This window comes from Chroicocephalus ridibundus, chromosome 20 (genome assembly GCF_963924245.1).
Source record: "Chroicocephalus ridibundus chromosome 20, bChrRid1.1, whole genome shotgun sequence".
Classification (NCBI taxonomy): Eukaryota; Metazoa; Chordata; class Aves; order Charadriiformes; family Laridae; genus Chroicocephalus; species Chroicocephalus ridibundus.
This window is the reverse complement of record NC_086303.1, coordinates 7,081,843-7,097,528: the sequence shown is the minus strand read 5'-3', so window position 1 is coordinate 7,097,528 and position 15,686 is coordinate 7,081,843. Positions and strand designations below refer to the sequence as shown.

General features: G+C 60.0%; 1 protein-coding gene across 2 annotated transcripts; it reads left to right on the top strand.

Moving 5' to 3' along the window:
• The first annotated feature begins 5,482 nt into the window (after nucleotides 1-5,482).
• Nucleotides 5,483-14,633, top strand: PPM1J (protein phosphatase, Mg2+/Mn2+ dependent 1J). Of its 2 annotated transcripts, XM_063356676.1 has the most exons (10): nucleotides 5,484-6,190; nucleotides 7,512-7,638; nucleotides 8,130-8,444; nucleotides 8,987-9,099; nucleotides 10,501-10,585; nucleotides 12,143-12,261; nucleotides 12,480-12,543; nucleotides 12,709-12,816; nucleotides 12,951-13,102; nucleotides 13,388-14,633. In XM_063356676.1, the coding sequence occupies exons 1-10, from the start codon at nucleotides 5,949-5,951 to the stop codon at nucleotides 13,533-13,535; spliced, it is 1,473 nt and encodes a 490-aa protein (XP_063212746.1). In that variant the 5' UTR covers nucleotides 5,484-5,948; the 3' UTR covers nucleotides 13,536-14,633. The 2 variants fall into 2 exon arrangements, with proteins under 2 accessions (XP_063212747.1, XP_063212746.1); XM_063356677.1 differs by lacking the exons at nucleotides 8,987-9,099; nucleotides 10,501-10,585 and having other exon boundaries at nucleotides 5,483-6,190.
• The last annotated feature ends 1,053 nt before the right edge of the window (nucleotides 14,634-15,686 follow it).

The window sequence follows — 15,686 nt, the reverse complement described above, 5'->3', positions numbered from 1 at the left end:
TTGGAAAGGGTTCTGCTGAAAGCCCACCAAAATGCCGCTTTTGGGCTGTCCTTGCCAGGCACCCACTGGCCCCCAGGGTTGTACAAGCCCCTGAGCGTGGCCGGGGCAGCCTCTTGCTCCATGCATGCCTGGGGGCATCGGGTGTCTGAGGTGACCCACCAGCTCCGGGGGGACCTGAGACCCTGCTCCTTCCCCAGGGGAAGAGTCACCCCAAAATGCACAAAGGGAGCCAGGGGAAAGTACTCCTAGTTTTAAAAGGCCCACAATAAGAACAGGTTTCTTCACTGTTTTATCTGAGGGAACTGAGTTCTTGTTCCCCCTTTTTAGAGTGAAAATTGCCTTATGTAAAATTCCAATTAATTAGACTTGGTTGCTCAAAAGAAAAGGGAAAAGCTCTACAAGATTAACGAAAACCCCAGCAATAAGATATTAAGGAAATACAAGCATCTCATTCTTCAGATCAGAGGGTTTTAATAATAATGGCAAAAATCAATATGAAACTAAATTAAATCTGCTGTTTATATTCATCAGGTAATTTGACAGAGAGTCTGCCAATTCAGGTCTCCATTGCTATGATAAGTAAATACAAACATAGTACTTTTCAGATCACAAAGTTTTAATGGAAATGATCAAGAGCAAAGACCATCAAAACTACCTTTCGCACCAGCCAAATTCCAATTAAATTAGGCCAGATTATTCAATACAGAAGCCTGCAAAAATCAAGCTCTTCATTGATGTAATGGTACAGAAATACAAACTTGCTGTTTTCCAGATCACAGCATTTCAATGCAGGGGAAGAATTAAGACTTCAGTAAAACTGATTTCATCTGAATTCCACTGGAAGCGAGCACGGTAATCCCCCCTCCCCCTGACGTCTTGTTCGACAAGGTGGGGGGAAGTTCTTAGTGTCCCTAACAAACAGGTTTGGCAAGGAAAGGACCTGCACTGGAAAAAATCTTAGTGATGGACACTCCTGCTGCTGCGTACGAGATCATTTCCCCGTGGAGCAGACGGCCGTGGTCACACCTGCAGCCCGCCTGCGCTCTCTGGACGGCCAACCTGCTGCTCGCAGGAAGGAAACAGGGTTCATGGGACGGGTTGGGTTGGATGGTCGCGCCCAGGCGGATGGGCACGCCAGACGACTTCAAATCTCATCTGCAGCGGCTAGCAGGCAGAGGCATACCAATTATTTTATTAAAGCTGGGAAAAGCAGAACTCCTGATGCTGTATTCCTGGGGAAGATTTGTCCCACCGCGTTTTCAGTGGGTCGCTGAATTAAGATTCAAGCTTCTTTATCCCCTTCCTCTGAGGCGGCCCCGGTGCCCCCAGGCTGTCTCAGCGCGAGTACCCAGCTCTGAGGGTTTTGTTCTCTTTTCAGAAGACTTTGCTGACAGCAGGGAATTTCAGTGCAGATTCCCAGCCTGACAACACCGCGGAACGGGAAGGGGGATCCCCGGGGAGCCTGGGCACGACCAGGGACGGGTCCCACTCTGGGTCCCTGCATCCTCTGGGACGTCGGTCTGAGCTTCCAAACTGAAAACTGAAATCCCCAAAGGCTCCCTAAGTCCCAGTTATCCTTTTTACCACACATTTACTCTCATCCTTCTCTATTTCTGCACTCAGGTGGTGTTATATGAGAACTCACAAAGCCTCTGGGAGCAGAATTTAGCATGAGGGTCCCTCGGGCGATGCGAGAGGGATGCAGCAGTTTTGGCAGCAGCAGAGGGGGACGAGCCGAGTGACCCAAGGGGGTGACACTGCTGACCCTCCCCCATGGCAGGAAACCCGCAGGGACACCAGGACATCTGGTCTGCAGAACACCGACCACAACAGCCTGCAGAGGGGTCACATCCCCCAGCTGCAACGCTCCACAGGCTTCTCCCCACCCACGCGGGAACAGGCACGGAATAAAGATGTGTGGTTGCCATCAAATTATCCCTTAAAAGAAATAACAATAAATTCTGAACTTCCCAATTACAGGGGACAGGCAAACCTTGGAAACCATTAAGAGCTGCTGCTTCTCTTGATGAATTATCAAGAGTGCACAGAGCTATTTGCTGAGCTTCACTGTATTACACTAATTATAAATTAATATATTGCTCATTACACAGTAAAGCTGTGCAGTCAACTAATGCACTGCTGCAAAGAGCCTATTTTAAAACATCCTCTGGTACTTTTATGATCTAGATGTTTAATTTACTTCTGTTCTGGCTTAAATGCCACCAACATGTCATTCTTTCACAAAGAAATATCCCTGGCTGCATCCTACCTCCGTTGGGGCTCAGCAGCATAGGCGAACGATGAAACTTCGAAAGGCTTTTTCTGATGCTCAGCAGTTGCACAAGAAGTTAAGCAAAATCGCATAATTTAATCTTTGTCCAGAAACAGAGATGATGTCGTAACCTCACATCCCCTCTATTCTGCGTAGGGGGATTCGGGAGGGAGGGAAGGACCCCAGAGCTCACCCTGGAGCTGTGGGGCAGGGAGGGACCCAGCTGAAGAGGGGAAACACCACTGCCAGGTCCAGCAGAAACCCTCAAACGATGCTTAGCTACAGAGAAACCCGGGGTTTAGATCAGCCTGAGCAACCCCAACAGCTCTGGAGGCTGCAGGAGAAAGTCTCCTCTGCTTTGCACCCACTGGAGAGGAGTACTTCCAATTTAACCATTTTGCTAAAAATGGCTCGGGGCGGCCCGGGGGTGAAGATGTGGCTCCAGAGCTGAGTTTGGAAGCAGAAAGGTGGTGGCTTTGGTAGGAATCACACAGGACAGCGGGGCTGCGGGTAAAGCACCGAAGGCTCACCTGAGGCCATTCCCATGGAGGGCGAGTACCCGGCGCTGTGCTCAGGCAGGGGGACACTTTGGGGAGGCAGGGAAAGGATGGGCATCCCAGGCAGGAACCCCTGAGGGGTGGGAAGGGCAAAGGGCAGAGTCTGTGCCATCCAAAGTGGCCATTTACTGGCATGCGCCTCCCAGAGCTGATGGTCTGACTCAGTCTGTAACCGTGTCCCCCGGCACACGCGTCCGGTGCCGGGCAGCTTCGTGAAGGGGAACACTGGACTTGAAGACAAGGAGGAAATGTCACATTGACCTGGCAGGCGGGATGAATAGGAGGAAATGTAGCCCTCTTTCTTGGAAAACGGTTATTAGCACTGCATTGTTTCAGGGAGCATTCTTGCAGCGTGTTTTTATGTCAGGCCATTCTTTCTGTGCAGCGCTTCACATAATGGAAACAACAAATACAGAACAGGATCAGCCGTACACAGAAGTCATTTTGGAAATTGCCATTTCCTTCTTTCCAAGGAAAGCATCCTGGTGACTCAGCAGCACAGGGCGGATTGGCAGCCCTACAGAGGAGAGACACATTCCCCAGAGAATCCGGTGATTTTCAACCTTAATAACACAAAGGATATTGCACTCATAATATTTGAGACCCCCGGCGTGACCAGCAGCAGGACAGAGATGCTGTAACGGGGGAGGCATCTGGAGCAAAGAGAGAGGACCCAGGGCTGCGGGAGGGGGACTGGGGGGGTGCTGGCCTCTGGGCTAGCACAGCTGCTCCCTGTTGGCCCCTGCTCCCCTGCCCACCTCGGCTCCCGGCCACGCTGGGGCAGCCCCTCGGGGTGCAGGCTGCCGGGGCACGCACCCAGCCAGAAGGCACCAGGGGACCACGAGGAAAGAGATGGGGAGGCAGCGCCAGGTGGAGCTGGGTAACCCGGGCGTGTGCCAGGGCCGCAAACCCAGCCACCCGCGGGGCTCCCTGCCCCCCCGGCTGCGATACACCCCAGAGCAGCTTGTGCCGAGCTGCCCTGGGCTGAAAGAGCCGGGGAATTCCAAAACCATTTGTACTTGGCTATTTCCGAGGCAGCCGGAGCGCCAATCCTTGCCCCCCCTAACCCGCCCCCCCAATAAGAGCGGGGCAGGAGGGTGGCTGAGGGGCTCACCCGCAGTCACAGCCCCCCCCGCAGCGTTTTCACCGCGCACCGTCCGGGCACAGCTTGGGGGGGACACGACCGCTCCCGGAGCCGTGGCGCAGCCTGTGTCGCCATCCAGCGCCTCCTCGGCTCCCTGCAGCTCCCAGCCGCGGGGGGAGCAGCGCTGCGCACCCCCGGGCAGAGCCCGACGCCGGTGGAATCAGGGGGTGATGGAGAGCGGCGGCACCGGGGGAGCAGCGAAGGGCTGGGGGGGCTGCAGCCCACCCCAGGGCGCAAACGCGGCCAGCTCCTACTGGGGAAGGGAACACGGGCCCTGCCAGGAGACAGAGGGACAAAAAGTCCTGAGCAGGGGATGTTCTTACCCGGGCAGCTCAGCGCTAGCAGCAGAGCAGCTCAGGGATCTCCACAATTAGCGGTAAACAGCTATTGCGTACTCTGACCCCCTAACGTGAGATGCAATAAAGAAACATATATAACTGAAAGGGTTATTAAACATTGGAATAGGCTGCCCAGGGAGGTGGTGGATTCACCATCTCTGGAGGTGTTTAAAAAAAGGGTAGATGGGGCACTGAGGGACATGGTTTAGAAGTGGCTCTTGTCAGGGTAGGCTAAAGGTTGGACTCGATGATCTTAAAGGTCCCTTCCAACCTCAACAATTCTATGATTCTATATATATACGCCACTAAATCTGCCTGCATCTTACCCAGGCTTCTAACGCAAAGAGCTGCAGGTCAGAACTTCTTCTAGCTGTCTCCCTCAGCCTTGTAACACTGAGAATGGGGGAGCAGGGACATATTTATCAGGGAACACTTTAATTGGAGCCAAGCGGCAGCTGGGACACGCAGGTGAGCAGTGGGGGCAAAGCAAGGCAGGAAATGAGGCAGCAGCTTCAAATAGGGGTGTGCGAGCAGGCAGCAGAAAGAAGGGAAAAGGGATGTGAGCTTAGGTAGGTGGGGGTCTCAAAAAGACAGACTGCTGAGTAGCTTAGGGCTTAGAAGACGGGAGTATAGAGAGTACTGAATAAATTCTATAGGGTGATCGTGGTACAGTTAGAAGAGCTCTGGCTAAAGAAGAAGGCAGCAGCTAAATCTTGGAGGGTTTTACAGAGCTAGCAGCGAGAGCCCTGCTTCTGCTCTGACTTTGCAGTGCAGAAGCCCTGGCTAGAAAGGAATAAACAGTTCCTCTGGGGAACTGAGGGTACTGGGGTACACGAGTCTTAGGAAATACCCTCAATTTTACTTCACAGTAGACAAATACCGTGTTTTTTCAGTAGATATTTTGTTGCCATAGGAACCCAGAGGCGGGGGGGTGCTGAGGTCGGGCTCTGTGAGTGATGCTGTTTGAACTGCCACATCTTCCCCTCCCAGCCAGCGGGAACGTGTTGTTCTGGGTCAGCTAAATCTGCATCCCCGTCAGCGCCGGGGCGTAGGGGGAGAGCTCTCGGTGCTCTCACGCTGATCCTGGCTCCTCCGCAGGCTCTGGCTATTTATTAATAGCCTGGCGCGGCTGCGGGGGGGTTGGGTTTCGCCGGCGGGCGCAGGAGAGTGACAAAGCACCTGCCGCTGGAAGGGGATGTTGTCTCAGAGGAGGAGGCTCTGCCGGAGCCCAGGGCAGGTCCAGCCGGGAATCCCACCGGCCGGCACCGCTCGGGAAGGGGCAGGGTGAGCCTGTCCCCCCGGAGCCCCATCGCTCCGCTCGGCCTCCTGCCGCTGGTGACGGCCTTCCCCGGAGCGGCTGCTCGGGGGCCGCCGCGCTGCGCATCCCCCGAGGCCGACTGCGGCGGGGGCCCCTCGGAGCTCCCCCCGGTAACTGTCCCGCTCCGCCCGGGCTGGCAGCCGGGATGCCCCGCGGCCTGGGAGCCGTCCCGCCCTGTGTACCGAGCAACGGCGGGGCGATGCGGCGCTGAGAGCTCCCGCACTCCCCCCTCCTCCGCCATTCCCCCCCCCGCCCTGGGGGCCGGCGGAAGGCGGGGGGGAGCGGGGCGGGGCGGGGCGGCGGGGCCGGGACCGGCTCGATGCTGCCGCGGGTCCGCGCCGCCCTGGCGCAGCTGGTGGCGGGGCTGGGGGCGGGCGCGGAGCCCCCCGCCGAGCCCGGCGGCGGGGACGGGGGATTGCCGGCGGCCCCCTCCTTCTGCCGGCCGGCCTTCCTCCAGCTGAGCGCCGAGGAGCTCCGCCGCGCCGACGACCATGCGGGGCGGGCGGTGCAGAGCCCCCGCGACGGCCGCCGCCGCCTGCCCTGGAGCACCGGCTACGCCGAGTGAGCGGGGCCGGGAGCGGGGAGGGAGCGCGGGGGCCCTCGGGGCTGCCGGCGGCGGGCGGGGGTTTTGCAGCCCGGGAAGGGGGCAACCGGCAGCGCTCGGTCCTTGGGAGCTAAAGTGGGTCGCGGGGAGCGGCGCTCGGCCCCGCAGCGGAGCAGACGGGAAGGTCGTTCTTGACGTGCCGGCTGCCGGGAGCGCCATCAGCGCGGGGAATGCTCTTCCCCATCCCCGGGGCTTTCAGGCGCGTCTGTCTTTTTTGTTTTCTGCGCAATCCCCGGTTTCGCTGATGGGGAACTGACACCGAGGGGTGAAGGAACTGCTGCGGCTCTCGCAGGGCTCGGGGGGAGGAGGGATTGAGGCTGTCATGGGAGCGGGACCTGATTTCGGCTTCCCCTTCGAGGGTCTGATTCTCTTCTCCTTTTACTTGCTGCGAGTTTCACCCTTAACTGAAGGCAGGTGGGGAAGGTCAGGCATTGAAGGCCACCTTTGCTGCTCAGTGCTGTCAGTCAGTTCTCACATTCCTGGCTCAAGCTGATCTCCCTGATATCCAAGAGCTTTTTGGGATGTTAATTTGCTCCAGGAGATACTGGGGTGGGAGTACCTAGAGCAAAAACCACCCTCTGCTTAGCAGCAAGGCTTCTCTTCCGTCTCCTAAGACTTCTTTCTGCAAACCACTTGAAAAGTCTGTGCCCAAAGAGCTCATTCTGTTGTGCATGTTTACAGCTTTCTCCTGTGAGCAGGTTTTGCAGTCTAGACCTGAAATGTGCTTTGCCAGCATAGGCTGCGAAAAGTTAGCGTGAATCTTTTTGCAAAAGTTCTGCTGGTCTCCTCTGCATCACCTTCTCTCCTCCTCCTCTGAGGCACCCGCTCCCTCTGAGTGTGCTGGGCGCGATGGGACGCGGATGAGGCTGTAATCCCTTTGCTGAGTGTCCGTGTGTCCTGGCTGGGTGTGTGCGTGTTTGAGGCTGGTGCAGGTTTTCAGGCAATTGCTGTGCCTGGGGCAGTGCTAAGGACCTGCAGCAAAACCCCAGCTTTTCCTGGTCCCCTCCCTCGGTGGGTGCCTGGGTGGCCGCTCTTGCCCCAAACCCAGCTGCTCTTGTGGGAGCGAGAGCTGCCGCTGGCTCCAGATCAACCTCTGCAACTGGTCTGGGACATCTCGCCTGGCTGCTGCTGCCCCAGACAGGGCAGGAGCACTGTGGAGAGCATCCCCAGGGATGTGGGCGCATGAATGGCAGTTGGGGGGATGAGGTGCTGCGCGGTGGCGTCTGCTGGAGCGTGATCTGAAAGAAAGAGCCTTTACACCTTGTTTCCTCCTGGCAGGGTGATAAATGCGGGGAAGAGCCAGCACAACGAGGACCAGGCGTGCTGCGAGGTCATGTTTGTGGAGCGGAGGCCCAGCCCCAGGGGCCGGCTGCCGTCCAGGGAAGGCAGCGGGGAGCTGGACGGGGTGAGAGCCAGGTGGCGTGCGCAGGCAGGGACATGGCAGGGAGGATGCCCAGCGGCAGGACCTGAGATGGGACATGTGGCAATGTGTGTGTGCCGCAGCCTCCCCAGGGATTCCCTCGGGTCCCAAGCCAGCTGCCCCTGCTCGCTGCCAGCTCCTGCCCTCGTCCTCGCTGGCCCTCACTGGGGCTAGCTGTGGGGGTGGCTGCCACGCTGGCCCTGTCGTGCCTCCCCTTTGGAGGAGCCGGCTGCCAGAGATGTGCTGCTGGCAGCACGAGGTGCCTGACGCAGGGCTGGGCTGGAGCCAGGGACCGGCTGTGTCCAGACACCCTGGACCAGCTGCCCACATCGCTCCTGCCCACGCTGGGCTGGCGCCCGCGAGCCGGCGGCAAAGTCCCATGTCACTGTCCTCAGCTGGTGACCCTGGCTGCTCCGAATTCCCTGTGCCATCTGCTTCCTCACAGGCTCGCTAAACCTTGCCGTCTCTCCCCACAGGGCAGGAAGGGTTTTTATTTCCACTACTGGGCCTTGTTTGATGGCCACGCGGGCAGCGGTGCTGCTGTCATGGCATCCAAGAGGCTCCATCTGCACATCTGCGAGCAGCTCCGGGACCTGGTGGACATCCTGCAGGACCCCTCTCCGCCTCCCATCTGCCTCCCGCAAGACGCAAGGGCCGAGCTGAGCCGGGTGCCCCTCGCAGACGACGACGGGGAGGTCCCCAACAGTGCCGTGCCACGGTTTCACCTGGAGAAAGCAGTCTCTCACGAGAGCCTGGTGATTGGTGCCATCGAGAACGCCTTTAAGCACATGGTGAGCGAGCCCCTGCCTGCGGGGACACCCGGGTATGGCCTGGGAGCATCGCTTTGCTGTCTGTGGCTGCAGTGACTTGTCCCCCCTGGCAAAAGGCAGCTCTGCAGCGAGGAGGGGGCTGTGGGCTCCTAGCAGGACGGTCTTGGAGAGGGCACTGCGATGCTCTGCCATATTTTGGGGGTTCAGAACACAGAGACTTTGGGCCCTGGACCTGTGTGGGGCTCCATTGCACCTCATTCCAGCAGTCCCAGCTGCTCCCCTTCTGTCTCACTCTTCCCTGCCCTCTCCACTGCCCTGGTGAAGCCCCATCCCTGGCTGCCCCACAGGACCCTTGCGTCCCCCAGCCCTGCAGCCACCCCTGGGCCACGTGGGGAAAGGTGCCTGGGTCCCGGATGGCTGCTGCTCCCCACCTGGAGCAGGAGCTCAGCTCCGCCAGCGGCCGAGGTGCTGCCAGAGCAGCCGGGCACTATTTTGGGCTGCTTTTGTTTGCTGGCCTGGGGCCACCTGCCCGCCCTGCCTGGAGCCGCTCTCTGTCTCCCCAGGACGAGCAGATCGAGCGGGAGCGAGCGTCCCAGCGTCTCTCCGGGGGCTGCTGTGCCCTGGCTGCCGTCTACCTCATGGGCAAGTTCTACGTGGCCAACGCCGGCGACAGCAGGTACGGCCCTGCTGGCAGCCCCTGCCTCTCGCCCAGTGATGGAGAGCACCCTGGCAGGGCAGGGCCGTGCCGGAGGCATGGCCGGGAGGAGCACCCGGTCCATCCCTGGCGCTGGGCTGTCGTGGGGAGGGCAGAGGCAGCGGGACCAGGCAGAGCCACCCCCTGCCTGCCTGCACGCCCTGGGGACAGCATGCCCTGCTGTCATCTCTGCGTTTGCTCGGTGCACAGAGGGAGGTGCAGGATCTGGGACTTGCTCCCTTCCTTCCCAGCAGCATCCCGGCTGCTTCCCAGATGGCTCTGGATCACACCCCAGCCCCTGCAGCCAGCGCTGGCCTGGGCTGTGAATTGGGGAGTGAAAATTGCCCTCAGCAAAGCTTTCAGAAGTCATTTTAGGGCACGCTTCATACCACTGAACTGTTTCAGGAGAAGGACATGCAAATCCATGCACAGACGAGTCCCGTGGGAGCTTGGGGCCCAAGGATTTTGACTGATACATGCATCTCCTTGGGTGCGTTACTGTAATTGTGCCTGGGTGTGTTCGCACCCCCCAAGTGATGGCATTGAAGGCAAGTCCGCCTTATGCTGAGGCTGAAGCTGGTAAGCCCTGTATTTACTGCAGGGTTAGCTTGTCCCCAGCAGCGTCATGCCGGCAAATACAGGCTCTGTAAATTGTCCCAGGCTGGGGGATGTGCTTCCAGCTCTGGCACAGAGGAAGAGAAGATCCTTCGTGCCTCTGCTTTTGGCGCCAGCCGTGCGGGACAGCAGCGTGTGCAGGGTCCCGAGGCTGTAACCGTGCCTCTGGGTGAGGGTCTGCCTTCCCTCCTGGGGCTCAGCCAGCCCTAGGCAGGACAGCCAGTGGGGCAGCTGGGCCACGAGTGTTGGAGATCCTCAGTCCCCCCATGACCGCCAGAAACATCTCATAATCAGACTTTTATTTCTTTTAACACATCAAAGAATCGGACCGGCCGCGGCAGCGAGCTGTGGTGCTGGTGTGGGCCAGGCACTTGCACCCGTGTCCTGCTGCTGGCAACTGCTGCCGGTCCCGTGTGCGGCTCCCCTCTAAAGGAGGGTTCACCACCCTTGTGCTGCTCCTTTTCCAACCATATCCTGTCCTTTGGTTTGCTCTGCTTCATCCCCCTCTGCCCCATGCGTCTCTTCCATTTTCCTTCGCTCCCTGTCCTGCGCAGGGGGGATGCGTGCCCGCTGGGGCTGGGGGGGCTAGCGGTAGCGGCGCCAGCAGGCAGCCCCCGGCTCGGGGCTGGGAAGGGGGCAGGCAGCAGAGGGGAGGGGGCTGCCCTGCCAGGGCAGCTGGGCAGGGAATCAGCCCCAGAGCCGGGCTTAGCTCCCCCGCCACGTCTCCTCTCCTCTTCTCTAATCTCATCCCTCCATGTTTCATTGCAGGGCCATTATCATCCGTAACGGGGAAATCATTCCAATGTCCAGGGAGTTTACTCCAGAGACAGAGAGGCAGAGGCTGCAGTTTTTAGTAAGAAAGACCTTTCTTTTAACCTCATTCCTGAAGAACCACCTCCCGGCCCCTTCCCAGCCCCCCGCGCTGCCTCTGCTGGGGGCAGCCCCATGGCTGGGACCCGTTGACAGCACTGGTCCATCCCAGCGAGCTCACTGGGCTGGGAAGAGGCGCTGGGATGCGGGAGCTGCCCTGGCTCTCTGGTGTGGGGCATCTCATGGCTGGTGGAGCCACGGTTTGCTGCGGGGTCAGCGTGAGGGGGGGTCCTGGGCGCTGGGCGTGGGGCGAGTTTCGTACGGTTGCGCGGAGCCACTTTGGTCCATCTTGTCCTGCTCCCGCCTGGGGAATGGGGAGCATCGCCTGCCCCCGCTGGGCACCCGCCTGTGGCTGCAGGAGCACCGGGCTGGCTGGTGCGGTGACCGGGGGGAGTGTGGCTCTGCTCCCTCCACCCGTCATGCTCTCTTGCACGGTCGAAGGAGCCGCAGCGCTTGCACCGAGTCCTAGTTTCTTCCCCGGCTGCTCCCTGGGGAGGGAGGGAGCTGACACGTGCCAACGGGTTTCTAGTTTTCTTCCTGAAAGCTCCCTCTCCTGCCTGGCCAAAATTCCCCTGTGCCACACAGGGAGCCTTTTTAAGGTTATAAAGGCCTCTCTGACGGCAGCAGAGCGGAGGAGGCGTCTGTGCTGGAGGAGGTCTTGCTGGATGCGTTTTCCTGGCTTGCAACGTACTTGGAAAAACACTGAGGCTTTTTTTCTTGAGTCTATTTTTGAATGACTGAGAGGAGGGAACTGCTGCGAGCGGGATCCTCTCCAGCCAGCTGTGATGGGCTGGGCGCAGGCGGGGGGCCGGGCGCACGCTTGCCTCGCTGCACGGTGCCCAGGGCCCCCCCGGCACAGGACGGGGCTCTCCGTGCCTCCGCACTGAGCCCTCCCATGTTCCCGAGGGCTCTCCTCCTTTCCTTCACCTCTTTCTTCCTCCATCTGCATTTTCCAATGCTGTCCCTGTTCCCGGTCCCCTGCACGCTGTGCTCCGGGGGGCCCTGGGGCTGTGGGGGGGCCCTGGGGCCGCGGGTGCTGCCCCGGGAAGGGGCTCTGTGCTGCTTCTCCTCCCTCGTCACGGCCGCAGCCGGGACACGGTCTCTGAAAAGATCCTTTTCCTCAGGCGAGTGCCGTGCCCTGTGCTGAGCCCGGGGTCCTGGCAGGTTTGCGGCTCTTGCTCCTCCTGGGCAAATTCCAGCTTCTCCTGGAATTTGCTGGGGTTTGACCCCTTTTGGAGATCCTTATTTCCCAAAACTCTCCACGCAAGAGCTTCACCTTCTTGCTGGGTGTTGGCATGGCCGTCCCCAGCTCATCTCCCCTCGGGATGCAGCACAGACCGGTGGCTTGAAGCTGCTGATGTTACCCCCCCCCGCCCCACCACGAAACACCGCAGCTGAGGTCCCAGCAGGCTGGGGGGTCCCGTGCCACGGTGCCGGTGCCTGGTGAGGTGCTGCAGGTGGTGCTGGCTGGCAGGGCAGGTGATGCCGTGCGGATCCCGCTCTCCCAGCCCTGCAGCTGAGCAGCCGCTTTGTCCCACAGGCGTTCCTGAGGCCCGAGCTGCTGGGCAAGGAGTTCACCCACCTGGAGTTCCCCCGCAGGATCCAGCCCAGGGAGCTGGGGAAGAAGATGCTGTACAGAGACCAAAACATGAATGGCTGGTAACTCCCCGGCCCGCCTGGCAGGCTCCGTGTGGCGCTGGGGTCCCGCTCCGCATGACCGCCCGGCTCCAGCGTCCTTCCCATGGCGGGGCTGTGGCACATGGGGCACTCGGGGCTTGATGGGGCCTCGTCCCAGGGGATGACATGTCCCGGGGAGCCGGGGAGGTGCTGGAAGCCTTCAACCTGCTGACACCTTGTCTCTGGCTTATTTTGACCAGGGCTTACAAGAAGATAGAAGAGGATGACCTGAAGTTTCCACTCATCTACGGGGAAGGCAAAAAGGTGAAGAGCTGTGGCAGGAGCTGCACAGGGGTTGCTTCCTGCCCGCCTTCACTGAATCGGGGGGTTCCAGCCTAGTTTTGCTAGTGCTGTCACCACTCCAATGCCACCGAATGGAGGTGGAGATGAAGTGGCTTAAAGTTTTCTTTTGATTTCACCATTCTCCAGGCTCGGGTGATGGCCACGATTGGGGTCACGCGGGGCCTGGGAGACCACGACCTCAAGGTGTTCAGCTCCAACATCCACATCAAGCCTTTCCTGTCCTGCTTCCCAGAGGTGAGCCTGGCTGCTCTGCGCCCAGCGTTCCTTCAGTGGCCGGAGCCGGTCGGGGTGACCAGATCCGTGGTGCGCCCCGTGCAGCAGGAGCCTCCTCTGCCCCTCACCTCGTGTCTCGCCCCGTTGCTCACCAGGTCAGGGTTTACGACCTCACGCAGTACGAGCACTGCCCTGACGACGTTCTGGTCTTGGGCACTGATGGGCTCTGGGATGTCACCAACGACACGGAGGTAGCTGGCGTGGTGATGGAGGTGCTGACGAGTTACGAGCCCAACGACCCGTGCAGGTGAGCTGCGAGTGTGCAGGGGGACGAGCGTGCCCTGCGCTCTGACACCTCTCCTTGGAGCGGTGTCATGGCCATGTGTCCCTCTGGCCTCGGGGCTGGTGCTGCTGCTCCGCAGCGCACGGTGCTCCTCTGGATGTGCGTGTCTGAGCGCAGATCTCTCCTCTCCGGGGACCCTTGCCTGCACCTCTGGCTCCTCCAGCTTCTCCTCCCTTGCCAGGGCCCACAGGGTGCTGCATCTGTGGGGTGTGGGGTGGCTGCTGAGCCGCACTGTGCTGTGCCCCCCAGGTACACCATGGTGGCCCAGGAGCTGGTGGTGCGGTCCAGGGGGGTGCTGAAGGAGCGGGGCTGGCGGCTGGCCAACGACAAGCTGGGCTCCGGCGACGACATCTCTGTCTTTGTCATCCCTCTGGGCGGCCCGGGCAACTACACGTGATGCCCGACGTCCTCGGGGCAGTGGGGCTGGCTTTGCCTGGATGGAGACGTGCGGGACACTGGGGCTGCCTCAGGGCCACTGGCGCTGCCTCGGGGCCACCTCTTCCCCAAGCCCATGTCTCCTGAGCCGACCGCGAGTAAGAAACCTGGAATCTCTGTCCGTGCCCCTGCCCAGAGCATCCCCCTCCACCTGCTGCATCCAGCCCCGGGGAGATGGAAGGTCCCGGACAGAGAGTGGGGACAGGGATCAAGGGGTGATTTTCGTGCTGCCTTCCCCAGAGCCCCTGGGAGGGAATGAGCTCCTGCACTCGCGCTGGCTGTGCCACCGGCTCTGCCCCAGCCCTCTGCATGCCCGGGACCACTGCTGCGTCTCTGGAGCCGATTATTTAGCTGGAGAGCTGAGCTGGGAAATGTCTAAATCCTGTCTTGGTGTGGGGAGTCTGTATGAAGATATGTCTATACTTCTGGGCAGTGTGAAGTTGGCCGCTGCCGAGCAGCGGTTGCAGACAGAGCAGCCCTGTTCAGCCGAGCTTAACAGCTTAAACGTGCTGCGTGGATCTGCTTAGCCGGGGGCTGGAAACCCACAGTAAAAGCAGCTTGGTTGTGAGCAGGGGGGGGAGACAACAATTTTTCTTAATAATCTCAAAGCTGGTGCTGAGCAGAGCTGTAGCAGCAGCTGATCTCTGCACAGGATCTTATTTTGCATCGCTCTGACCTGGGGGATGCATTTCCTCGACCCCTGCAGAGCGTTGCATCCTCCCAAAACACGAGGGATGGTCCCGTCCTGGCAGCGTGGTGATGGGCAGAGCTGGGCCATGGGCCCCTGTTTTGGGAAGGCCCCGTGGCACCAGTAGTCGGTGTCCTGCTGTCGCTGGGTGCAGCCAGCTCGTCGGGTGTCACCTCTGGTGAACGCTGTTTGTCTCTTGTAATCAGTGAGAGGTAAATAAACTGGGCGCACTTAATGGCAAGCAAAAGTTACCCAGCGAGATTTTAACCTATTGACATCTTCTGTGCTGGAGGGAGCAGGGAGCGATACCGGGGCCGGGAGCCTGTCCTTGCGTAGCACCCTGTGTTTAAATAAAGGTTCTGCCACTCGCAATCCCACTTCAAAGTCTTTCTTGCAGAGCTCCTGCAAAGACGACTTACCTAAAAGCCAATTAGCACTGATTAATTTATGTAGGCAGGTTTGGGAGCAAATAGGCCCAGGCAGAGCCGTATGAGCTGCTGTCCCTCTGCCCTTGGCCCTGGCTGGACCCCATGGCGTGTCCCTCCCTCGCTGCCCGGGGGCTGGCTGGGGGGCACGGCGATGACCGGGCTGGCGGGGAAGGGTTGCAGGGAGGGTCAGTGACCCAAACCAGGACCTGGCTGGCAAGCGCTGCACTGGGCTTGGATGAGGATTTAAAATCAGCAGGCACCCGCCTGCCCCCCCCCACCAAGCTGCTCCCTGCTGCAGGCAGTGTCCGGACACGGACAGGGAGGGAAGGGTGATGGTGTTCCTGCCCGCAGGGTCCCTCCTTCAGGGAGGGGGGTGGGCTGGGGATAGAGACACAGCTCTGCATGGACCCCTCTCGGGGAGTTCAGCATCCCCCAGCAGTTACCCCCTGCCTCTAGGGCAGGCTGCCTGCTGGAAGCATCCCTGCTGTCCCACGTCCCCCCACCGACTGCACCCAGACCCCCTGGTGCTCCTGGTGCTCACACGTTTTCCCCACACACCAGTTCGCCCCACCAACTTGTTTGCACAGCCCCATTCCCCTGCGCGATGCTCTTCGTGCTGGTGGCTGAGAACTGGCTCTGCTTTTCCAGGTCAGGGCCTGGGAGCTGCTGGATAAGGCAAGGAGTCAGAGGCGGCATTTAAAGCGTCCTCTGTGGTTCCCTTTTTTACTAAGGAAACATTTCCTTTGGAACCAGCTCCTGGCCTGGGGCTTGATAAATTAAGAAAAATTGTCTCCGAGCCCTTAAAATAGCAGCAGTTTATGAGCCTGGGTCTGGGCCAGGACCCTGGGGCTGCCTTTCCTTGGCTGAGCCACAGGGACTCAGCGCTGCAGCCGGGGCGTCGTGGGGAGCAGCCGAAACCCGTGGTGCACAAGGAGACCCGCAGCCCTGGGGTGTCGCAGCCCCCCTCTGCCAGCGCCCCTGCGGAGGGGACTCGAGA